The sequence below is a fragment of the Scyliorhinus torazame genome, chromosome 18, assembly GCF_047496885.1.
Source record: "Scyliorhinus torazame isolate Kashiwa2021f chromosome 18, sScyTor2.1, whole genome shotgun sequence".
Classification (NCBI taxonomy): Eukaryota; Metazoa; Chordata; class Chondrichthyes; order Carcharhiniformes; family Scyliorhinidae; genus Scyliorhinus; species Scyliorhinus torazame.
The window spans coordinates 76,247,291-76,273,932 of NC_092724.1; the positions used below are offsets into that span (position 1 = coordinate 76,247,291).

Below are 26,642 nucleotides of genomic sequence, written 5' to 3' on the forward strand. Positions count from 1 at the left end.
ACTCTTGGAAAAAGCTTGTTGCTATCCACCCTGTCCATACCTCTCATAATTTTGTAGACCTCAATCAGGTCCCCCCTGAACCACCGGCTTTCCAACGAAAACAATCCTAATCTACTCAACCTTTCTTCATAGCTAGCACCCTCCATACCAGGCAACATCCCGGTGAACCTCCTCTGCACCCTCTCTGAACCATCCACATCCTTCTGGTAATGTGGCGACCAGAACTGCACGCGGTATTCCAAATGTGGCCTAACCAAAGTCCTATACAACTGTAACATGACCTGCCGACACTTGTACTCAATACCCCGTCCGATGAAGGCAAGCATGCTGTATGCCTTCTTGACCACTCTATCGACCTGCGTTGCCACCTTCAGGGTACAATGGACCTGAACTCCCAGATCTCTCTGTACATCAATTTTCCCCAGGACTCTTCCATTGACCGTATAGTCCGCTCTTGAATTAGATCTTCCAAAATGCATCACCTCACATTTGCCTGGATTGAACTCCATCTGCCATTTCTCTGCCCAACTCTCCAATCTATCTATATTTTGCTGTATTCTTTGACAGTCCTCCTAGTTATCTGCAACTCCACCAATCTTAGTATCATCTGCAAACTTGCAAATCAGACCACCTATACCGTCGTCCAGATAATTTATGTATATTACAATCAACAGTGGTCCGAGCACGGATCCCTGTGGAACACCACTAGTCACCTTTCTCCATTTTGAGACACTCTTCCACCACTACTCTCTGTCTCCTGTTGCCCAGCCAGTTCTTTATCCATCTACCTAGTACACCCTGAACCCCATACGACTTCACTTTTTCCATCAACCTGCCATGGGAAACTTTATCAAATGCCTTACTGAAGAACATGTATATGACATCTACAGCCCTTCCCTATCAATTAACTTTGTCACTTCCTCAAAGAATTCTATTAGGTTTGTAAGACATGACCTTCCCTACACACAACCATGCTGCCCATCACTGATAAGTCTATTTTCTTCCAAATGTGAATCCATCCTGTCCCTCAGTTTGCCTATCACTTCTCCAACAGTTTGCCTACCACTGACGTCAAGCTCACAGGTCTATAGTTCCCTGGATTATCCCTGCTACCCTTCTTAAACAAAGGGACAACATTAGCAATTCTCCAGTCCTCCGGGACCTCACCCGTGCTCAAGGATGCTGCAAAGATATCTGTTAAGGCCCCAGCTATTTCGTCCATCGCTTCCCTCAGTATCCTGGGATAGATCCCATCCGGACCTGGGGCCTTGTCCACGTTAATGCCTTTTAGAATACCCAAAACTTCCCCCTTCCTTATGCCGACTTGACCTAGAGTATTTAAACATCCATCTCTAGCCTCAACATCCGTCATGTCCCTCTCCTTGGTGAATACCGATGCAAAGTACTCATTAAGAATCTCACCCATTTCCTCTGACTCCATGCATAAATTCTCTCTTTTGTCTTTGAGTGGGCCAATCCTTTCTCGAGTTACCCTCTTGCTCCATATATATGAAGAAAAGGCTTTGGGATTTTCCTTAACCCTGTTAGCCAAAGATATTTCATGACCTCTTTTAGCCCTCTTTATTGCGCGTTTGAGATTTGTCCTACTTTCCCGATATTCCTCCAAAGCTTGATCAGTTTTAAGTCGCCTAGATCTTATGTATGCTTCCTTTTTCATCTTAGCTAGTCTCGCAATTCCACCCGTCATCCATGGTTCCCTAATCTTGCCATTACTATCCCTCATTTTCACAGGGACATGTCTGTCTGCACTCTAATCAACCTTTCCTTAAAAGACTCCCACATTTCAAATGTGGATTTACCCTGAAACAGCTGCTCCCAATCCACATTCCCTAGCTCCTGCCGAATTTTGTTATACTTGGCCTTTCCCCAATTTAGCACTCTTCCTTTCGAACCACTCTCGTCTTTGTCCATGAGTATTCTAAAACTTACGGAATTGTGATCGCTATTTCCAAAGTAATCACGGACTGAAACTTCAACCACCTGATCGGGATCATTCCCCAATACCAGGTCCAGTATGGCCCCTTCCCGAGTTGGACTATTTACATACTGCTCTAAAAAACTCTCCTGGATGCTCCTGACAAATTCTGCTCCATCCACATTGAGTCCCATTCAATGTTGGGGAAGTTAAAATCTCCCATCACGACCACCCTATTGCTCCTACATTTTTCTGTAATCTGTCTACATATTTGTACCTCTACTTCACGCTCGCTTTTGGGAGGCCTGTAGTAAAGTCCCAACAATGTTACTGCACCCTTCCTATTTCTTAGCTCTAGCCATATTGCCTCAGTGCTCGAATCCTCCATCGTGCCTTCCGTAATCATAGCTGTGATATCATCTCTGACCAGTAATCCAACTCCTCCACTCCTTTTACCTCCCTCTCTATCCCTCCTGAAGCATCTATACCCTGGGATATTTAGTTGTCAGTCTTGCCCTTCCTTCAACCAAGTCTCAGTAATACCAATAACATCATATTCCCAGGTAGTAATCCAATCCTAAATTCATCTGCCTTACCTGCTACAGTTCGCGCATTGAAACAAATGCACCTGAGACCACCTGTCCCTTTGCGTTCATCATCTCTTCCCCGTCTACTCTTCCCCTTAGTCACATTGAGTTTATTATCTAGTACCTTACTGGCTTTAGTTGCTGCCTCTTTACTGACCTCTAACATTCCTAATCTAGTTCCCATCCCCCTGCCACATTAGTTTACAACCTCCCCAACAGTGTTAGCAAAAGCACCCCCTAGGACATTGGTTCCAGTCCTGCCCAAGTGTAGACCATCCGATTTGTAATGGTCCCACCACCCCCAGAACCGGTTCCAATGTCCAAAAAATCTGAACCCCTCCCTCCTGCACCATCTCTCAAGCCACGTATTCATTCTGACTATTCTTGAATTTCTACTCTGACTGTTTCGTGGCACTGGTAGCAATCCTGAGATTACTACCTTTTGAGGTCCTACTTTTTAACTTAGAACATAGAACAATACAGCGCAGTACAGGCCCTTCGGCCCACGATGTTGCACCGAAACAAAAGCCATCTAACCTACACTATGCCATTATCATCCATATGTTTATCCAATAAACTTTTAAATGCCCTCAATGTTGGCGAGTTCACTACTGTAGCAGGTAGGGCATTCCACGGCCTCACTACTCTTTGCGTAAAGAACCTACCTCTGACCTCTGTCCTATATCTATTACCCCTCAGTTTAAAGTTATGTCCCCTCGTGCCAGCCATTTCCATCCGCGGGAGAAGGCTCTCGCTGTCCACCCTATCCAACCCCCTGATCATTTTGTATGCCTCTATTAAGTCTCCTCTTAACCTTCTTCTCTCCAACGAAAACAACCTCAAGTCCATCAGCCTTTCCTCATAAGATTTTCCCTCCATATCAGGCAACATCCTGGTAAATCTCTGCATCCTCTGCACCCGCTCCAAAGCCTCCACGTCCTTCCTATAATGCGGTGACCAGAACTGTACGCAATACTCCAAATGCGGCCGTACCAGAGTTCTGTACAGCTGCAACATGACCTCCCGACTCCGGAACTCAATCCCTCTACCAATAAAGGCCAACACTCCATAGGCGTTCTTCACAACCCTATCAACCTGGGTGGCAACTTTCAGGGATCTATGTACATGGACACCTAGATCCCTCTGCTCATCCACACTTTCAAGAACTTTACCATTAGCCAAATATTCCGCATTCCTGTTATTCCTTCCAAAGTGAATCACCTCACACTTCTCTACATTAAACTCCATTTGCCACCTCTCAGCCCAGCTCTGCAGCTTATCTATATCCCTCTGTAACCTGCAACATCCTTCCACACTATCGACAACACCACCGACTTTAGTATCGTCTGCAAATTTACTCACCCACCCTTCTGCGCCTTCCTCTCCTAACTCCCTAAATTCTGATTGTAGGACCTCATCCCGTTTTTTACCTATATCATTGGTGCCTATATGCACCACGACAACTGGCTGTTCACCCTCCCCCTTCAGTATGTCCTGCAGCCGATCTGAGCCATCCCTGACCCGTACACCCGGGAGGCAACATACCATTCGGGAGTCTAGTTTTCGACCACAGAAACGCCTGTCTACTCCCCTTACGATTGAAACTCCTATGACTATAGCCCTGCCAGTCTTTTTCCCGCCCTTCTGTGCAGCAGAGGCAACCACGGTGCCATGAGCCTGGCTACTACTGCCTTCCCCTAGTGAGTCATCTCCCCCAACAGTATCCAAAATGGTATACCTGTTTTGGAGGGAGATGATCGCAGGGGACAGCTGCACTGCCTTCCTGCTCTTTCTCTGCCTCTTGGTCACCCATTCCCTGTCTCCCTAACCAATTCACTGAACGTGCTATCCACGACCTCCTCAGCATCGCGGATGCCCCAAAGTGAGTCACTCCGCAGCTCCAGAGCCGTCATGCGCTCTAACAGGACACACTTCCCGCACATGAAGGAGTCCGGGGCATCGGCCACCTCCCTGAACTCCCACATTGAGCAAGAGGAGCATAACACGGGTCTGGGATCTCCTGCCATTTTTACACTCCGAACAGTAATTTTTTTTTTTTAAATTTACTCCCCTTCTCAGCAAGCACTCACTCAGCAACCACTGCGCCCCGCACGATAACACCTCAGGGAAAAGAAAAACTACTCATCAGTCATAAACAATCACTTACCTGCAGGCTGTGACGTCACGGTTCAACTTCTTTCTACTTCTACCTGCCCTCGAGTCTCCCTTTTGATCTTTACTCGGCTGGTATCCTTACAGTGATAGTCTTTGTTTTTTTGGTTAGAGGAGGAGGTAGTGAGGGAAACACTTAAGAACTGTTTCGGGTTTAACTGTCACTTGACAACAGTTCCTCCACAAACCACATTTTGGATGCACTGACCGCAATGCATGGATACAAATTTTCCCCACAACAGCCAATCAGCAGCTCTGCTCTACTGCCTTCTGCTGGATGCTTGCCTTGACTTGAACACCTAGGGTGTCTTGCTCAGGTACACTTTCTGGATGCAGTGACCGCAATGCACGGATACAAATATTCACTGCAATAGCCAATCAGCAGCTCCGCTATACTGCCCTCTGCTGGATGCTTGCCTTGACTTGAACACCTAGGGTGTCTTGCTCAGGTACACTTTCTGGATGCAGTGACCGCAATGCACAGATGCAAATGTTCCCCACAACAGCCAATCAGCATCTCCGCTCTACTGCCCTCTGCTGGAGAGTAAGGGGAGGTTGAAGATGTCTGCAAACACACCCGCCAGTTGGTCTGCGCAGGATCTGAGTGCACGGCCAGGGACTCCATCAGGACCCATGCATTTCTTGGATTCACTTCCAAGAAGGCTGATCTGACTTCTAAGGCTGTGACAGTAGATATGGGTGTGTCTGAGTCTATTGGGGCAGTTGACAATGGTTTGTTGGCTTCCTGCTCAAAATGAGCATAGAATGCATTGAGTTCACAGGGGAGGTGTGCGCTGTTGCTGGAGATTCTACTCGGCTTTGCCTTGTAGCCAGTTATGTTGTTTAAGCCTTGCCACAACTGACGAGAGGCTGGTTAGGCTGGGGTTGTTCTCCTGAGAGCAGAGACGGCTGTGAGGGGATCTGATTGAGTAGTACAAAGTTATGAAGGACATAGATAGGGTAGATAGGAAGAAACATTTGCCCTTAGTGGAAGGGTCAATAACCAGGGAGCAGAGATTTAAGGTAAGGACTTCAGAATGCGGTCATGATGTGAGTGGTCGCACACAGGGCAGTTCGTGCTCAAAGGCATAGGAAAGGGCTCTTTTTACCCGATATTGGGTGGAATTTCGATGAAAAGGGGTAGTTGAAGGTCGGAGAAGTAGTTTCCCTCAGGGGTGCCATGTCCGCTGGTTACCAAACCCGATAGAAGACGGTGAGAGACCTGGCCAAAGGATTGGAGGAAATCTGTGACGCAGCAACCTGTGTTAGGATGGCGGAGGGGGAAGGGCTGGTGCAAGGTGGAATGCCCCAGATGGAGCAGCTGAAGGCATATATTAAGGAGGAATTCCGCCAACAGAGGAAGGAAATGTGGGAGGATTGCTCGAAGGCCATCGAAGGAGCTGTGGCACCCCTGAAGAGTTCGATGCAGCGTGTGGAGAAGTGTTTAGAGATGCAGGGGTCGCAGATTCGAGAGATCGAAGGAGTGATCTCGGACCACAGTGATTGTGTAGCGGCACTGGAGGCGGAGGTGGGGATCCTAGGAGACCTGTGTAAAACGTTGAGGGCAAAGGTGGAGGAGCAGGAGAATACCTCGAGAAGGCAAAATCTGTAAATAGTGGCCTGCCAGAAGGAGTGGAAGGTGTTAGTGCTGGCAAGGATGATGGCGGAAGGGGTGCTAGATAAAGCCCATGAAGTGGACTGAGCGCACAGGTCCCTGAGGCAGAAGCCAAGAACTGGGGAGCTGCCGCGGGCGGTGACCGTGAGACTCCACAAATGTGTGAAGAAAAAGATCTTGCGTTGGGCCAGGGAGAGGCGCACCTGCGAATGGGAGGGAAACAAGGTCCGAATATATCAGGACATTGGAGCCGAATTGGCAAAACAGTGGGCAGGGTTCAACAAGGCCAAGGTGGTGCTGTATCGGTGGCGGATCATGTTTAGGGTGCTCTACCTGGCAAAATTATGGGTGATGTTTTAAGGCCAGGAGTATTACTTTGAGACCCCAGAAGTGGCTGAGGACATCATTAAAGAGCATAAACTCTGAGAGAATTGAGTGGACAATGTTTGGGAACCGGGGTGCTGGTATTTTGTAATGGCTGGGAATACGTTTGAGGTGGGGTAGGGATTGGGGGACTTTCGTCCCTCCGGTTTGGAGGGGGTCCTTTTTGGGGTTTGCTGATTATTGTTGGGATTGTATGGGGTGGTAGGAGTGAAGAGTTTATGTGGGGATGGATGTTCCCGTTACCCCCTTCCCCCCTCAGAATTGTGAGTGATGTATTGGAAGGGTGCTCTTAAACATGTATGCACCGACTTGGAATGATGTGGGTTTTATGAGGGGGTTGCTGGCAGCAATCCCGGATTTGGCCATGCACCAGTTGGTCATGGGAGGAGATTTTAATTGTGTCCTAGAGCCAAAGGTGGATCGGTCGAGCCTCAGGTCGATGGGTAGGGTACAAATTGCAAGGGAGCTGGATGGCTTTATGGAGAGGATGGGTATGGTGGATCCATGGCGCTTTCAGAACCCAGGGGGGAGTATTCCTTTTTTTTTGCATGTCTATAAGGTGTATTCGAGGATTGATTATTTTGTGGTGAGCTGGGAGATTTTGGTTGGGGTGGAAGGGGAAGAGTATGCGGGGATAGTTATGCGCCCCACTGGCTGGAGATTCGGTTTAGATCGGGACGAGAGCAGAGGCCGGGGGGGAGGTTTGATTCGGGCTTGTTGGCGGATGGAGGTTTGTGTGATGAGGTGCTGGCGGCGATTAAGGGGTATGAGGAGTTGAATCAGAATGGGGAGGCGTCGGCGGCCATTTTCTGGGTAGTGCTGAAGGCAGTGGTCCTTGGGGCAATTATCTTGCTTAAGGCTCGTGCAGATAGCGAAAGGAGAGAGAAATATGTCCGCCTAGTGAGATAGTGGAAGTGGACAGGGAATAGTCGAGGCTGCCCACCATAGAGGAATTGACGAGGAGGAAAAAGCTGCAGGGGAAATTTGACGGGCTGATGATGGGGAGGGCGGTAGGGCACTTACGTAGGGCCAGAGGGGTGCAGTACAAGTATGGGGAGAAGGCGAGCCGCATGCTGGCACACCAGTTGTGGAGGCAGGCCATGTTCAGGGAAATATTGAGGATACGGATTGGGGCAGGGGATGTGGTGTCGAAGATATGAGGAGTTCAGGGAGTATTATCAGGGACTGTAAGAGGCGGACTCGGGAGGAAAGGAGGGGGACATGGGGGGGGGTTTCTGGATGAGCTGGATTTTCCCCAGGTGGAGGAAGTAAAGAGGCAGGCGTTGGAGGAGCCCCTGGGGCTGATGGAGGTGCTGGATAGTATCAGGGGTATGAAGTTGGAGAAGGCCCCAGGGCCAGATGGGTACCCAGCAGAGTTTTATAAGGAGTTTGCAACGGATCTGGCACCTCATCTATTGGGGGCATTTAATGAAGTGCTAGAGAAAGGGGAGCTGCCGGAGACAGCGACACAGGCAGTAATTATGTTAATCCTGAAAAAGGGGAAGGATCCAGTTGAATGTGGGTCGTCTCGGCCCAGATCAATGTTGAAGACGGATGTGAAAGTATTGGTTTAAGTTGTTGGCGGGAAGGATGGATGATTGTGTCCAGGGTGGTTGCAGAAGATCAAACAGGCTTCATGAAGGGCAGGCAGCTCGCGAGTAATATAAGACGGCTGTTGAATGTAGTTATAAATCCGTCGGGAGCTCTGGTACTGGAGGTGGTGGTGTTCATGGACACGGAGAAGGCATTTAATCGGTACTTTTTTGAGGTTCTGGCAAGGTTTGGGTTTGGGCCGAGATTTGTGGCATGGGTGTGGTTGCTGTATGTGGCACCAAGTGTGAGGACGAATGATATGAGCTCGCAAAGCTTTGATTTACACAGGGGTACGGAACAGGAGTGCTTGCTGTAGCCTTTATTATTTGAGCTAGCTATAGAGCCGTTGGTGATGGCTCTTAGGGAGTTGGTGGAGTGGTGGCGGTTTATGAGGGGACAGAGGGAGCATTGGGTGTCGCGCTATGCCGATAACCTATTGTATGTTTTGAATTCTCTGGAGAGTCTGGGAAGCCTGTTGGGGAGGTTTGGAGAGTTCTCTGGGTATAAACTGAATATAGGGAAAAACAAGGTTTTCCCGGTGAATGAGCTGGAATAGGCTAATTTAGGGGGAATGTCATTTAAGGTTGGCGAGGGATAGGTTTAGGCATTTGGGGATTCAGATAGCGAGGGAATGTACGTCACTCCATAAGTGGAACTTAACAAAGCTGGTGGAGGAGGCCAGGGGGGTTCTTAAGAGGCGGGATACACTGCAGTTGACTTTGGCGGGGAGGGTCCAAGTGGTAAAAATGAATATTCTATCGAGGTTCTTGTTTATTTTTCAGGCTCTCCCAATTTTTATACCAAAGGCCTTTTTTCGGAAATTGGACACAATTATTTTGGACGGTTTATGAGCGGGGAAGATGCCACGGGTGGGGAGGACCCTGCTACAGAGGCAGAGGCAGCAGGCATGCCGAACATGCTTCATTATCACTGGTAGCAAATGTGGAAAAGGTGCAGCGTTGGTGGGAAGGAGAAGGGGCAGAATGGGTTAGGATGGAGGAGGAATCTTGTAATGGGTCCAGCTGAAGGGCAATGGTGACGGCAGTGTTGCCAATGGCTCCGAGTAGGTATTCAGGGATCCCGGTGGTGCAGTCCACGGTGAAGATATGGAATCAGTTGAGGAGGCATTTTAGGGTGGAAGGGATGTCGGTGCTAACGCCGCTGTGTGAGAATCATGGGTTTGAGCCGGGGGGGATGGATTGTGTATGCGGGAAATGGGGTTGGTTAAGGTGAGGGATCGGTATTTGGAGGAAGGGTTCGCCAGTCTGGAAGAGCTAAGGGAGAGGGTAGAGCTGCCGAGGGAAGTGAGTTCATGTATCTGCAAGTTAGGGACTTTGTATGAAAGGTCTGGAAGTGGTTCCCTAAGTTGCTGGGATACATCCTGCTGGAGCGACTGCTGCTTCCAGATGTGGAAGGGGAGGGAAGAATTGGGGATAATCACAAGTGGCTGGGTGAGCAGGGAGGCAAATGGGTGGTGAAGATCAAGGAGAAATGAGGAGGGGAGATCAATTGGCAAGTATGGAGTAGGGTAACGGGACCTCTTGCGCAATAATGAGTCTGATACAGTTCAAGGTTGTTCACAGGGTACATATGATTTGGGCGAGAATGAGTGGGTTCTTCCAGGGGGTGGCAGATGAGTGAGAGAGGTGTGGGCAGGGGCCAGCAAATCACGCGCACATGTTCTGGGGTTGCGAAAAATTGGAGAGATTCTGGACAGCAGTGTTCGCTGTCTTAGCCAAGATAGTGGGGGATAGCTTACAAGGCTATGGACCAAGTGGTGGAAAATGTGATTAGAATAGATAAATGTTTGATGTCTGCGCCGGGACAATCGATCGGAGGGCGTTATTTGGGGTCTCAGAAAAGCCAGACCTCATGGAGAGGAGGAAGGCCAATGACGTGGCCTTCGTCTCTCTCTGATTGTCCGGCAGCGAATTTTACTGGAGTGGCAGTCGACATCGCCATAGGGGATAGCGGCTTGGTTGGGTGACCTGAATGACTTCCTTGGGGTTAGAGAAGAGAAAGTTTGAGTTAAGGAGCTCAATAGAGGGGTTTGAGAAAAGGTGGGGGATGTCCGTGACCGTGTTTGAGGAGTTGTTCGTCGCGGGGGTGAAAAAAGGAACAAGTTTTACAAACTGTATAGTTGCTTGTTGGGAAGCAGGTTTTCCAGGATGTTTATTTGCTGTAACCTGTTTTGATACACGTTTCTATAAAATACATTTTAAAAAAGGATTTAAGGGCCAGGAGATTTAGAGATGTGAGGAAAAGCTTTTTTCCCAGAGGGTATTGCCTGAAATGGTGGTAGAAGCGGGAACCCTCACAACATTTAAGAAGTATTTAGGTGAGCACTCAAACTGCCATAGCTTACAAGGCTATGGTCCAAGTGCTGGAAAATGTGATTAGAATAGATAAGTGTTTGATGTCGGCTCCGGGACAATGAATCGGAGGGCCTCTTTCTGTGCTGTAAAACTCTATGACTTTGTGACATATTATATACATATTTACTAGTTTATAATAAATGATATTACCTTTACGTGGTAGAGTGGTCAGATATATATTTAGTAGGGTTTGATTTACTCTTGCTGTGTCCCGTGCTCCCTCAGATTGTTTCTGGTGTCATGATAGGAAGATATTAGAAAATTGGGTCTCGAGAAGAGGGTCCAAAATCTAACAGGCAATTTAAGGGTTAAACAGATTGTAGGAAACTGCTTTTAGCCCGGACTCAAAAGGGATACGCCCGCACCTGGCTGAGTCACATGGTCCACTCAGACTTAAACTCGTTCGGGAATGCATAAGATGATTTCCCCATTGTCTTTCTGGACATTCCTGCATGACCAACCATTATCCTATTAACAGAGTCTGATGACCTAATTAATGGTTTATCAATGGAATTGAATGGTATAGCCATGGTTTTGTGTAAAGGGAGTGGGCAATCAAGCAGTCCAAATACAGTCTGGACATTCCAGAGGACCTTTGTTTAAAGGTCTTAAAGTAAAGAGAGAGAGAATCCATTTGGAACAGAGAAGGATGTGAGCAACCTTAAAACTGATGAGTAATTTCAGAGGGTGGTGAATCTGTGGAACTCTTTGTCGCAGAAGGCTATGGAGGTCAAATCACAGAGTGTCTTTCAAGACAGAGATAAATAGGTTCTTGATTACTAAGGGTTATGGGGAGAAGGCAGGAGAATGGGGATGAGAAAATATCAGCCATGATTGAATGGCGGTGCAGACTCGATGGGCTGAGTGGCCTAATTCTGCTCCTATGTCTTATGTCCTCTGAGACCGGTCATGAAATCTGCTCCAAAAAGAAGGCTGTAGAGGTCACCCTGAGAAGTCATGAAGGAAGCTGTTCCAAAATACAGACTTGCTAAAAGGGTTCAAAAGGAACTTGACTTGCAGCAGACAATTGCTTCGTAAATTCGGTAGCAGGGTAGCACAAGTGATTAGCACTGTAGCTTCACAGCGCCAGGGTCCCAGGTTCGATTCCCTGCTGGGTCATTGCCTGCGCGGAGTTTGCATGTTCTCCCCATGTCTGCGTGGGTTTCCTCCGGGTGCTCCGGTTTCCTCCCACAGTCCAAAGACGTTCAGGTTAGGTGGATTGGTCATTATAAATTGCCCTTAGTGACCAAAAAAAGGTTAGATGGGGTTATTGGGTTACGGGGATAGGGTGGAAATGAGTGCTTAAGTGGGTCGGTGCAAACTCGAAGGGCCGAATGGCCTCCTTCTGCACTGTATGTTCTATGTAAATACAAGAATCGTCTTTGTCTATGTAAGCGGGAAGAGAGCTGTGTGTTATTTAGTGATGTTTAATGGGAACAAACTAATGTTAAGTTAAGAAGCTGCATGTAATCTGTTAGTGTTAGAATTATGAAGTAAAAGTTTAAATATTGTTTTCTTTTGTTTTAATAAAGTTTTGTTTATAAAATAACCAAGCCCCATTTTTTATATTGTCACTCCTGAAACAAATCGATCTGCAGTCTTGAAACTTTAAAAAAACATTTTGCATTTGGTTCAGTATCTTAGCCATTGTTGAGTGCTGACCAGGTGTCTGTAACACTGGCCCTAACAGAAATGTTCAGCACAGAAGTAGTCCATTTGACTCATAGTATCTGATCTATCCAGCCTAATCCCATTGTGAAGCACTTGGTCCACAGCCCTGTAGATTATGGCTTTTCAATTCAATGTCTATTTGTTACCACACACTAGGCCAGTGCATGGTCAATTAAAGCCTCACATACCCCAGAGTCACAATACAGGTGAATTAACCAATAATTTGTATAAATATATCTGAAATCTTTGGCACTTGGCTGCCCAATAATTACAATCAACAGGTTTGTACGTTCAAACACAATTATTTATAACTAGAATATGAAATATACAGTAAACACAGCGCTAAATGTGAAGCTAATACCTGATTCCCCTTTAACTGTCCACCCTCTACCCACATGCACAAGACAGACAAACACAGAAGGGGAGGAAGGTGGAAAAGTAACGATTAAGGTCAAAAGATAAGAATCTTTGACTCAGATAGTGGATCTTTTAGTATCCTTTCGCTTCAATCCTGCTGGTTGATCAAAGTCTCTTGTTTACAGCTGGTAACAGTCTTCTTTGCAGATCAGAGAATGTAGTACTTACAGGCAGCAGGCTTTCCGGTGACACTTTATTTATTATCAAGCTGGGCATTCAGCTCAAGGTTTGACTTCAGGCTTCTACAATCCCAAGGGAACAATTCCCAGACTTGCTGGCGAGGGAGAGTGCGCTTACAATGGCCTTCTTGAGAGGATTAATTGCATCTTTTAGAGAGTTAGTTAGAACCCCCTCCACCAGGCTGCCACAACCAAAAGTGAAACTAACTCCAGCCTTGTGACTCTGAAAAACATTCCAGAGAAATTATATCCAATCACTGCCTGTTGCTGGGCCACCAGCCAAGTCAATCAAAGTGAGTCATCACTGGTGCCTGCTGTATTCTTCCTGCTTAAAGGCACAGGCTTTTGCTTCTGCTTGAGTTAAAGATACAAGCTGTATTAAAGTCACTGGTCCATTACTCATCCATGGATCATAATGGTAATAGCAAAAATAAAAGGGGAAATAAGGGAATAAACAAACAGGAGGGACCCTTACATACCCTTCCCCTCCAGAGAAGAATAAATCTTCATGGCACGGACATTTCATTATGAGGTAAGCAAGACATAAATCACAAATACCATATCTACCCCAGTATACAAGTTCCCTTCTCAGACTCCACATTGGCAACTAGCCAGCCCTCAAATGTGTGACAAAGCATCCACAATCATGTAATCCTTTCTGGGAATATGTACAATTTTGAAATTAAACCATTGTAATAATAAACTCCAACGGAATAATTTTGAACTTCTCCAAAAACGCAAGTCTATGTAAATCAAGCTTTGTTCGTTGTGTCAGACAAAACTGGGGAGGCATTCATGGGGAAGCAGTGGTTCGTAAATGTCCTTTAGGGAAGGAAATCTGTGGTCCTTACCTGGTCTGGCCTACATGTGACTCCAGATCGGTTGACTCTTAATTTCCCTTGGGGATTGGCAATTAACAACTGGCCCAGCCAGCAACATCCCCATCCCATAAACAAATAAAAAAACATTTCAAAGCGCTGCATGATGAGCAGCAAGGCTCCTTTCCAATGGTGGAATACTTTCTCTGGCACAAATGAGTTTTTTTTCGAAAAATACGCCACTGGCCTCTCTCTTCCTGCATTGTTGTCTTGTAGCACTGCCAGGTCACTGGCATCTGGCCAGTTTAAATGGTCTGGAAAAGTCCAGGGTGCCCAGCACCGGTTCGCTAATAAAGATGGCCCTCAACTTCTCAAACGCCTCTTGACAATCTGCGGCCACATTTTGCTTGTTTCCTTGGCACATTGGTTAAAGGCACCACTATAGTACTGACACTTGGTACAAATTTCCTATAGAATCCGCACGTACCCAGCCAGAACATCTGCCTCTCACCCCCTGGACTCCCAATTCTTCTGACACCCTGAATATTGCCGAATCAGGACTACCTCCACCCCCAGCACCTCGGACATTACATCCGTGAACCCCTTCAACCTTGGACATGCCAAGAACATGTGGACGTGAATCGTGTGGCGCACCACCCACACTATCCTCTACCCCCTCAAAAAATCTACTCATCCGTGCTTTTTAAAAAATAAATTTAGAGTACCCAATTCTTTTCCTCCAATTTAGCATAGCTAATCCACCTACCCTGCACCTCTTTTTGGGTTGAGGGGGTGGGACCCACGCAGACACAGGGGAATATGCAAACTCCAGATGAACAGTGACCTGGGGCCGGGATCGAACCCGGGTCCTCAGCGCCGTGAGGCGGCAGTGCTAACCACTGCACCACCATGCCGCCCCCTACTCATTCTTGCTATCTCATATGCGCCCTATGTATTACTTTAAACTCATTAACACAAGGATGCATTCACCCTCTGCAGGGCCCTGGCGCACGCCTCGGCGCCCACGTCTCGGCCCCCACCTCCCATCCCAGCTCCTCCCAACTGTGTTTATGTCCCCCACCAGGACCCTCTCCCAGTCCATTAACTCCCCGTGGACCTCAGACACCTTCACCTCCTATCTCATCCCTCAACAGTACCTTGTCCTGCAACCCCAGGGGTGGCAGCCCAGGAAAGGACGGCTTCTCTCTCCTTACAAAGTCCTGGACCTGCAGTTACCCAAAACCGTTCCCTCTGGGCAGCTTGTACTCCTCCTCCAGGTCCTCCAACCTCGCAAGTTTACCCCGTATGACAAGGTCACCAAATTGCTCGATCCTTGCTTGCCGCCACCCCCGGAACCTCACATCCTCCCCCCCACCCCGGCGCAAACCTCTGGTTGTCGCAGATCAGTGTCCAATCCCAACTGATGCCTCCACTGCCACCACACCATTAGGAGCAACACCACCACAGGACTCACAGAGTATCTGACCGGCGAGAACGGCAGAGGCGCTGACAACAAAGCTTTCAAACTCGTTTCCTGCACAATGCTGCTTCTATCCGAACCCACCCCAACCTCTTCCCACAACCCATTTCCTAACAATAGTGATATTCGCCGACCAATGGTAGTTCATCATGTTCGGCAGTACCAGTCCCCTCGTCCCCGCTCCAGAAAACCCTCCTAACCCTATCTCATCCCTCCACAGTACCTGTCTAGGTCTTCCCCACCCAGACAAATCCAGAGATCAGCGCATTAACATTTTAAAAAAACTTCAGGGTGAAAATTGGGAGATTCTGAAACACAAACAGAAACCTTGGCAGCACCATCATTTTTACTGTCTGTACCCACCCTGACAGCGATAGGCGCAACACCTCTTGAAATCCACTTTCATCTGCTCCACTAGCCGAGCCAAGTTCACCTTGTGCAGCTGTGCCCAACCCTGAGTCACCTGGATGCCCAAGTATCTAAAGCTCGTGCCCACCACCCTGAATGGCAGTGCTCCTAACCACCTTTCCTGCCCTCTAGTCTCATTCGGGATCACCTCACTCTTCCCATATTCAACTTGTACCCCGAATACCCAGCCAAGTTCCTCTAAAATGCTGTCCAATGGGTCTGAAATATATAACCCCATACAATGAGACCCTGGGCTTGAAACCCCCCCCCCCCAACCCCGCTCAATCCCTGTCCAGTCCCTTGACGCCCTAAGCGCCATTTCCAGCAGCTCTATTGCCAAGGCAAAAAGCAACGGGGAGAGCGGGCACCTGTGCATCCCAAAACTCACTCGGTTTGTCTGCATATTTGGAGATGGCGCCTTGTACAACAACCAGACCCAGTCCACAAACCCATGTCCGAAACCGAACCACCCCAACACCTCCAGCAGATACTCCCACTCCACCCGGTCAAACGCCTTCTCCGCATCCGTCGCCACCACTACCTCCAATTCGTGCCCCTCCAGAGGCATCATGATTAAGCAGCCTCCTCGCGTTTGCCGTCAACAGCCTCCCCTTCACGACATGCTCGCCTATCACCCCTGGATTCACGAAGCCAACACCTTTGTCAACAGTTTGGCGTCTACATTCAGTAACGATATTGGCAACGACCCACACTGCTCCGGATCCTTATCCTTTTTTAATATCAGGCAGATGGACGCCTGTGACAACGTACGGGGGTGTTGCCCCTCTCCCTTCATTATATGCCCTCACCAGCAGTCGTCCCAGGTCCACCCCAAGCATTTTATAAAACTCCATTGGGAACCCGTCCAGCCCTTGGGCCTTCCCTGCCTGTATCACCCCTATATTGTCCATCACCTCCCTCAACCCAATTGAGGCCACCAGAACATCCTCAACCTTCGGAAACTCCAACCTGTCCAAAAACCGCCGTATCCACTCCCCTCCCGTCCGGCCGGGGGCTCCGACTCGTGTAGCCTTCTGTAGAGCGTCTCAAACCCGCCATTCATCCCCTCTGGGTCCACCACCAGCTTATTCTATTCATCCCTCACTCTGCCAATCCCCCTTGATGCCCCTTGCTTCCTCAACTGATGAGTCAACATCCTGCTTGCCTTCTCCCCGTACAGCGGCCCTCTGTGACTGCCCCAGCGCCTTCCCCGTAGACACTACCCAAATTCCATTTGGAGCCTCTGCCTCTCCTTCAATAGCCCTGCCTCCCGAGGCTCCGAATACCTCCTGTATACCTTCAAAATGGGTGGCACAGTAGCATAGTTCGAACTCGGGTTCGATTCCCGGCTTGGGTCACTGTCTGTGCGGAGTCTGCTTGGGTTTCCTCCAGGTGCCCCGTGTCTGCTTGGGTTTCCTCCAGGTGCTTCGGTTAGGTGAATTGAACATTCTGAATTCTCCCTCAGTGTACCTGAACAGGCGCCGGAGTGTGGCAACTAGGGGATTTTCACAGTAACTTCATTGCAGCGTTAATGTAAGCCTACTTGTGACACTAGTAAAGATTATAAAAAATCTCATCTACCGGCCTTGCCTTCTCCCCCCACTCTACTTTCTCGCTATGCGCCCGATTTTGAGATAAACTCCCCCCGACCAGTGCCTCCCACAGCATGGTGGCCGTGACCTCCACCATGTTGTTTAGCTTCATGTACCCCCGAATGGCAGCCCTCACCTGCTCACTTACCACCTCATCCGCCAACAATCCCACAGCCCGGCACCCCTGCGGGCGCTGGCCCCCCCTCCCCACTTAGTGCGGTGCGTGGTCAGGGACCACAATTGCCGAATACTCCGATTCGACCTCCCCCGCCAACAACGCCTTATCTAACAAGAAAAAAACAAATCCGGGAGTACACCCGGTGCACGTGGGAGAAGTATGATAATTCCTTCACCCTCTGCCTCCCAAACCACCACCGGTCCCCCTACCCATGTGCCCCATAAACCCCTTCAGCCCCTTCGCCACTGCAGACTTGGGGCACGACCGGTCCAAACTTGGTTCTATAGCTGTATTAAAATCCCCCCCCCCCCCCCCGCTCACCTTAAATGAACTGGTGCGAGTCCAAGTCAGGGATCTTCCCTCGCACCCACCTCATAAAATCTCGTCATCCCAATTTGGGGCATAAACTTTTACCTTGACTTTCACCCCCTCCAACTTTACACATACCATAACGACCCCCCCTCCCCCCCCCCCCCGAATCAGCCACAATGTTCCCCACCTCGAACACCATCCATATTCACCAACACCGCCACCCCCCTCGTCTTTATATCCAGTCCTGAATGAAACAATGAAACACCTGCCCACCCATCCTTTCCTCAACCTCATCTGGTTCCCTATCTTCAAGTGCTTCTCCTGCAAAAAGGCCACATCCGCCTTCATACTCCTCCAGTGCGTGAACATGTGACCATTTGACCGGCCCATTCAGTCCCCTCACATTCCATGTGACCAGCCTGCAGGGGGCTCCCTGCCTCCCTCCCCTGCCAATCAGCCATATTCCTCCTTGTGCCAGGCCTCAGCCTATGTCACGTGACCCTCCAGGCCCACCCTCTGATGTCCACCTTCATCGATCCTTTTCCAACTGCGCCACACCAACCGGACCCTTGTCAGCAATCCCGCCCACCCTCGAACATAAGACCATAAGACATAGGAGAAGAATTAGGCCACTCGGACCATCGAGTCTGCTCCGCCATTCAATCATGGATGATATTTTTTCATCCCCATTCTCCTGCCTTCGCCCCAAAACATCAGCCCCATCCCCCTCCTTCCTGCCTCCTGACAAACCCCCTACTTCACTCCTGACTAGCCCGCCCAGCTAGTATGGTGGCACCTGCCAACTCCCTGCCCTCCTAACCATACACCCCTAAAGAGTAACAAAAGGTACACTCACCCTCGATGTTCCCCCATGAAAAACCTGCCCTCCAAAAAAATCTCATCATCAAAAACTTTAAAGAACACACAAACTCCTCCAAAGTTCAACGTCCTCACTCTCCTCCCAGTCCATTGTTCCTCATAAACTCCCATCACCTCCTCTGGCGTGCCAAAATAGTATTCTCGTTTCTAGAAAGTCGTCCACTGGCAGGCCAGGTACAATACTCCAAAAGTCACCCACTTTTTAAAGAGGGCAGCCTTGACCCGGTGGAATCCAGCCCTCCTCTTTGTCCCAGGTTTTGATACACCCGCAGCTCGTTCTCTTCCCAGGTATATTTCCCAGGGTAGCACAGTGGGCAGCACTGTTGCTTCGCAGCTCCAGGGTCCCAGGTTCAATTCCCACCTTAGGTCACTGTCTGTGTGGAGTCTGCAGTCACTAGACTCTGGGGTGGTCCTGGCAGATTGGAAATTAGCAAACATGACACCACTGTTTAAAAAATGAGGTAGGCAGAAAGCGGGTAATTATAGGCCAGTTAGCTTAACTTCGGTAGTAGGGAAGATGCTGGAATCTATCATCAAGGAAGAAATAGCGAGGCATCTGGATGGAAATTGTCCCATTGGACAGACGCAGCATGGGTTCATAAAGGGCAGGTCGTGCCGAACTAATTTAGTGGAATTTTTTGAGGACATTTCCAGTGCGGTAGACAACGAGGAACCAATGGATGTGGTATATCTGGATTTCCAGAAAGCTTTTGACAAGGTGCCACACAAAAGGTTGCTGCATAAGATAAAGGTGCATGGCATTAAGGGTAAAGTAGTAGCATGGATAGAGGATTGGTTAATTAATAGAAAGCAAAGAGTGGGGATTAATGGGTGTTTTCTGGTTGGCAAACAGCTAGTGTTGTCCCTCAGGGATTAGTGTTGGGCCCACAATTGTTCACAATTTACATAGATGATTTGGAGTTGGGGACCAAGTGCAAAGTGTCCAAGTTTGTAATGACACTACGATGAGTGGCAAAGCAAAAAGTGCAGAGGATACTGGAAGTCTGCAGAGGGATTCGGATAGTTTAAGTGAACGGGTTAGGGTCTGGCAGATGGAATACAATGTTGACAAATGTGAGGTTATCCATTTTGGTAGGAATAACAGCAAAAGGGATTATTATTTAAATGATAAAATATTAAAACATGCTGCTGTGCAGAGGGACCTGGGTGTCCTTGTGCATGAGTCGCAAAAAGTTGGTTTACAGGTGCAACAGGTGATTAAGACGACAAATGGAATTTTGTCCTTCATTGCTAAAGCAATGGATTTTAAGACTAGGGAGGTTATTCTGCAATTGTATAAGGTGTTAGTGAGGCCACACCTGGAGTATTGTATTCAGTTTTGGTCTCCTTACCTGAGAAAGGATGTACTGGCACTGGCGGGTGTGCAGAGGAGATTCACTAGGTTAATCCCAGAGTTGAGGGCGTTTGATTACGAGGAGAGTTTGAGTAGACTGGGACTGGGGTGGAGGTATGGGTTTAGGTAATCCCAGAGTTGAGGGGGTTGGATTACGAGGAGAGGTTGAGTAGATTGGGATAGGGTGGAGGTACGAGGGTGGAGGCAAAGCAGCCCCTCTACTCTCCGCCATCTTATCTTGTGATGCACCAGCAGCTGTCTTTTTCTTGTCCCACTCCTAGTCTGTGGATCCATCCACCAGCCAAACCAGAGGAGTAAAACCGTACCCAGGCACTACTGCACCTCTTGCACTTCGGGCGGGGAAAAGACCCAAACAATCCGCTTGAGCAGGTGCCACCAAATGTGCGACTGCTCACTCAATGGCTGCTACTGGAAGTCATCAGATTGTACTTCTAAGGCTAAACATAGCATTGTGTCAGTTTTTCCACTACTACAAACAAGAAGAACCGTTACACTTTTTAAATGCAGTTAAGGCTTCTGCCTCCATCATAACTTCAACCAGTGCATTTCATTCCCTCACCGACCACTGGGTGTAAAAGATTCTCATCAACTCTCCTCTAACCCTTCTACCAACTACATTAAGACTTGTGCTGCTTGGTAATTATCCTGTCTGCTCAGGGGAAATGGTCTATCCTATCCACACTGTCTGGGCCCTTCATAATTTTATACTCAATTAAATCGCCTGTCAGCCTCATCTGTTCCAAAGAAAACAATCCCAAACTCTCCAAACTTCTGCCATAACTAAAATTATACAGTCCTGGCAACATACTGAGATCTCTTCTGTTTCCTCTCTAGTGCAATTACATCCTTCCTGTAATGCAGTGACCATAACTGTACACTGTACTCTATCTGTAGTTTTATATGGCTCCAGCATAATCTCTCTGCTTTTAATCTCTTTGCCTCAGCTGCTAAAGCAAAGTATTCCATCTGGTCTCTTAATCACTTTATATTCCTATCTTGCTACCTTCACGGATCTGTGAATATGCACTCCAAGGTTCCTCTGGTCCTCAGTACTTCTCAGTCTATAATTTAGAACCACTGAAGACGTACGGTGCAGCGGAAGCCACTCAACCTATTGTGTCTGCTCTGGCCATCAAAGAAAAAAAAGAAACTAACCTCTCATTTTAATCCCACTTTCTAGCACTTAGAATATAATAATATTTATTAGTGTCACAAGTAGGCTTACATTAACACGGTAATGAAGTTACTGTGAAAATCTAGTCCGTAGTCTTGCTCATTACAGCACTTCAGATCCAGATCCAAGTACCTTTTTAAATAGGTTCAGCGATTCAGCCTCAATCGCTAACTTCGACAATGAATTCCAGACGCTCACCATCCTCTGGATGGTGACCCTTTTGTCCCCTCTAATTCTTCTACCTAATATCCGCCCGAACATGACCTTACAGCTCAAGGAAATGGGTCTTTCTCATCTACCTTGTCTATAGAATCCCTACAGTGCAGAAGGAGGCCATTCGGCCCATTGAGTCTGTACTGACCCTCCGAAAGAGCACCCTACCTCAGACCACGTCCTCGCTATATTCCCGTAACCCCACCTAATGTGCGGATCTTTGGACACTGGAAGGCCAGTTTAACCTGGCCAATCGACCAAACCTGCACATCTTTGGACTGGACAGCTAGGCCCCTCATTATTTTGTACACCTCAATTCGGTCAACCCTTAACCTTGCGTTCCAAGGTAAGCTAACCCAGCCTAACCAATCTCTCCTCATAGCTGCAATTTTCAACCCTGGCAACATTCTTGTAAATCTCTTCAGCACTCTTTCCTGAGAGCAATTGTGTCCTGCCTGCATTGTGGTGACCATAACTGCACAAAACTCCAGCTGTGGACCAACCAGCATTTCATACAGTTCCATCATTACATCCCTGCTTTGTATTCAACACCTCGCCCAATAAAGAAAAGCATTCCTTTTGCTTTCTTGACCATCTTGTCTACCTGTCGTGCCACCTTCAAGGGCCTGTGGACATGCACTCACGGTCTCTCACTTCCTCAATCCCTCTCAATAGCTTCCCATTTATTGAACATTTCCTCGCTTTGTTTGCCCTCCCCAAATGCATTACCTCGCACTTTTCCAGATTGAATTCCATTTGCCACTTTTCTGGCCATCTGACCAGTCCATTAGTACCTTCCTGCAGTGTACAGCTTTCCTTCGCACTGACAACCACAATTCTTGTGTAATCTGCAAACGTTTTAATCATTCTCTATGTTTAAATCTAAATCATTGATATCTACCATAAACAACAAGTGATCTAGTACTGAGCTCTGCAGAGCCCCACTGGAAACAGTTTTCCAAATTCCAAAAACACTTTCCAATCATTATCTTTTGCTTCCTCCCACTAAGTGAACTTTTGATCCAACTTGCTACTTTCCTTTGAATTCCATGACTTTCTGACCAGTCTACCATGTGGGAAGTTATTTAAAACTTTGTTAAAATCCATATAGATGACATCAAACCTGCTACCTTCATCAACCCTCCTTCTTGCGTCCTGAAAAAGTTCAATCAAATTGATCAAAAATGACCTTCCATCACAAATACATGCTTGTTTAATCTGTGACTTTCTGAATGACAATTGATATTGTGTCTCTAAATTTTTCAAATAATTTGGCTGTGCCTGTAATTACCTCGCCTATCCCTTTCTCCTTTTTAAAACATAGGAACAGGAGTAGGCCATTCAGCCCCTGAAGCCTGTCCTGCCGCTCAAAGAGACCATGTTTGATCTGTGATCTAAAACCATACACCTCTTTTCTTTGAGAATATATATATATTTCATATATTTCTTTGAGAAGGTGACTGAACAGGTAGATGAGGGCAGAGCAGTTGATGTGGTGTATATGGATTTCAGCAAAGCGTTTGATAAGGTTCCCCACGGTAGGCTATTGCAGAAAATACGGAGGCTGGGGATTGAGGGTGATTTAGAGATGTGGATCAGAAATTGGCTAGCTGAAAGAAGACAGAGGGTGGTGGTTGATGGGAAATGTTCAGAATGGAGTACAGTCACAAGTGGAGTACCACAAGGATCTGTTCTGGGGCCGTTGCTGTTTGTCATTTTTATCAATGACCTAGAGGAAGGCGCAGAAGAGTGGGTGAGTAAATTTGCAGACGATACTAAAGTCGGTGGTGTTGTCGATAGTGTGGAAGGATGTAGCAGGTTACAGAGGGATATAGATAAGCTGCAGAGCTGGGCTGAGAGGTGGCAAATGGAGTTTAATGTAGAGAAGTGTGAGGTGATTCACTTTGGAAGGAAAAACAGGAATGTGGAATATGTGGCTAATGGTAAAGTTCTTGAAAGTGTGGATGAGCAGAGGGATCTAGGTGTCCATGTACATAGATCCCTGAAAGTTGCCACCCAGGTTGATAGGGTTGTGAAGAAGGCCTATGGAGTGTTGGCCTTTATTGGTAGAGGGATTGAGTTCCGGAGTCGGGAGGTCATGTTGCAGCTGTACAGAACACTGGTACGGCCGCATTTGGAGTATTGCGTACAGTTCTGGTCACCGCATTATAGGAAGGACGTGGAGGCTTTGGAGCGGGTGCAGAGGAGATTTACCAGGATGTTGCCTGGTATGGAGGGAAAATCTTATGAGGAAAGGCTGATGGACTTGAGGTTGTTTTCGTTGGAGAGAAGAAGGTTAAGAGGAGACTTAATAGAGGCATACAAAATGATCAGGGGGTTGATCAGGGGGTTGGATAGGGTGGACAGTGAGAGCCTTCTCCTGCGGATGGAAATGGCTGGCACGAGGGGACATAACTTTAAACTGAGGGGTAATAGATATAGGACAGAGGTCAGAGGTAGGTTCTTTACGCAAAGAGTAGTGAGGCCGTGGAATGCCCTACCTGCTACAGTAGTGAACTCGCCAACATTGAGGGCATTTAAAAGTTTATTGGATAAACATATGGATGATAATGGCATAGTGTAGGTTAGATGGCTTTTGTTTCGGTGCAACATCGTGGGCCGAAGGGCCTGTACTGCGCTGTATTGTTCTATGTTCTATATACCTGCCTTTGGTCCCTTAATATTTTTGTTTAAGAAAAATCTAGCTCAGATTTAAAATTAACAACTGTTCTAGTTTCAACTGCTGTTTGTGGGAGAGAGTTCCAAACTCTACCACTCTGAGTGAAGATGTTGTTCCTAACATCTCTCCCGAATGGTTTGGCCCTAATTTTTAGACTATACCACCTAGTTTTAGAATCTCCATCCAATGGAAATAGTTTATCTCTATCTACCCTGTCATTCCCTGTTAATATCGTGAATACCTATCAGATACCCCTTAACCTTCTAGATTCCAGCAAAAACAGGTTTAATTTGAGTAATCAATTCTCGTAACTTAACCCCTGAAGTCCAGGTATCATAGATATATAGAAGATAGGAGCTGGAGGAGGCCTTTTGACCCTTTGAGCCTGCTCCGCCATTCATCACGATCATGGCTGATCATCCAACTCAGTAGCCTAATCCTGCTTTCTCCCCAAAGCCTTTGATCCCATTCTCCCCAAGTGCTATATCCAGCCGCCTCTTGAATATATTGAAGGTTTTAGCATCAACCTTGCTCATTTTTGGAAACGTACGTTGCACTCCCTCAAAGGCCAAAATATCCTTACGGTGTGGTGCCCAGAACTGCTCACAGCACTCCCAAGTGGGGTCTAAGCTGGGTTTTGTATTGCTGCAGCATAAATAGTATAATGTTAGCTGTCTTCCAATTCTCTGGCACTAAGCCTGTAGCCAGAGAGGATTGAAAAATGGTCAGAGCTTCTGCTGTTATGAATTTGACGGGACTGAGGTGGCCTGCCATGCCTCTAATTATTAGACTCTATCTTGTCTTTGATGCTCTAAATACGTGTCACTGCTGCCTCTTCCCACTGATTGTCTGGATCACTCACTTTGAATGGCTATAGATTGAGTGAGGGGAATTCAGCGACTGGGTGTCCTTGTGCACCAGTCACTGAAAGTAAGCATGCAGGTGCAGCAGGTGGTAAGGAAGGCAAATGGTATGTTGGCTTTCATTGCGAGAGGATTCACGTACAAGAGCAGGGATGTCTTGTTGCAGTTATAGAGAGCTTTGATGAGACCACATCTGGAATATTGTGTGCAGTTTTGATCTCCTTATCTCAGGAAGGATGTTCGTGCAGCGAACATTTACTAGACTGATTCCTGGGATGGCGAGACTGACGTATGAGGAGAGATTGAGTCAGTTGGGATTGTATTCGCTGAAGTTCAGAAAAATAAGGGGGGGATCTCATCGAGACCTCAAATTCTAACAGGACTAGACAGGGTAGATGCAGGAAGGATGTTTCCGATGGTGGGTGGTCCAGAACCAAGGGTCACAGTCTGAGGATAGGGGATAAACTATTTAGGACTGAGATGAAGAGAAATTTCTTCACCCAGAGAGTGGGAGCCTGTGGAATTTACTACTACAGAAAACAGTTGAGACCAAAACATTGTATGTTTTCAAGAAGAAGTCAGATATAGCTCTTGGGGCTAAAGGAATCAAAGAATATGGGGGGAAAGTGGGAACAGATTACTGAGTTGGATCAATTATGATCATAATGAATGGCGGAGCAGGTTTGAAGGGACGAATGACCTACTGCTCCTATTTTTTATGTTACTTCCGGGTCTGGCATATTTGAGGTACTCGCCCTGGTTCATGTTCCTGCTGACTCAGGTTTGGTATCTGACTTTGTGGGTCTACCGAGAGAATCCATGTCAGGTTCTATTTGGGGATGAATAAGATTTGTGAGACAGTCAAATTACTCAAGATACCTGACGAGGTACTGTCTCACCTCAGCTCTCTTATGGGCTGAGTACCTCAGCTATTTGCATATGAGTAGACGAAGAACCTTAGGATTTCTCTCATTTATTCTGCAATATCTACCAGGAAATTGTTTTTTGAGCAATATTTTAAACTCAGTTCATTTTGATCTCTTCCAGTAAAAGAAGCAGCTCAACATCTGATCCACAGTTTCTTCAAAAACTGCAGGAGGTGTGAAAGAGAGGATGATTGGGAAAACCTCAATTCAACATAGCCATTCTTTTTTACTTGATGCTACCCAGGAGATATCTGCTTTCTGTTTATATTTAGATTGAATTGTTAATATATGGCTTCAGTGCTATAGAGCTGCTTAATCTCAGGTATGACCACATTGATCAGGGTTACTCCCTGTGATGGGAAAAAAGCCATTCAACAGCCAACTTTATGTGATCCCTTTGGAATTTTCTCCATGCCTGGTGAATGAGAACAAAGTAATTTATTTTGTCGGATTGTTGTTGTTCTGTTGTAATTAATGAATGAATAGGAAAGGCTTCACCAGAATAAAGTTTATGTAAAATAACTCTGTTGTCTGGTCTGTTGTGCAATGCTGCTATTACTCTCACCAACATAACAATACAAGATCAGGGGCGAAATTCTCCCGAAACGGTGCGATGTCCGCCGACTGGCACCCAAAACGGCGCCAATCAGACGGGCATCGCGCCGCCCCAAAGGTGCGGAATGCTCCGCATCTTTGGGGGCCGAGCCCCAATATTGAGGGGCTAGGCCGGCGCCGGAGGAATTTCTGCCCCGCCAGCTGGCGGAAACGGCCTTTGTTGCCCCGCCAGCTGGCGCGGAAATGACATCCCCGGGCGG

At 47.4% G+C, this 26,642-nt stretch overlaps 1 protein-coding gene across 3 annotated transcripts in view; it reads left to right on the top strand.

Moving 5' to 3' along the window:
- The window catches only part of recql5 (RecQ helicase-like 5), a 270,455-nt gene extending 244,106 nt beyond the window's left edge, over positions 1-26,349 (top strand). For all 3 annotated transcript variants that reach the window (XM_072482939.1, XM_072482937.1, XM_072482938.1), the window contains one exon: positions 25,949-26,349. In XM_072482939.1, coding sequence (XP_072339040.1) covers positions 25,949-26,043 — 95 coding nt within the window. In that variant the 3' untranslated portion in view covers positions 26,044-26,349. The remainder of the gene's footprint in view (positions 1-25,948) is intronic.
- Positions 26,350-26,642: the final 293 nt, after the last annotated feature.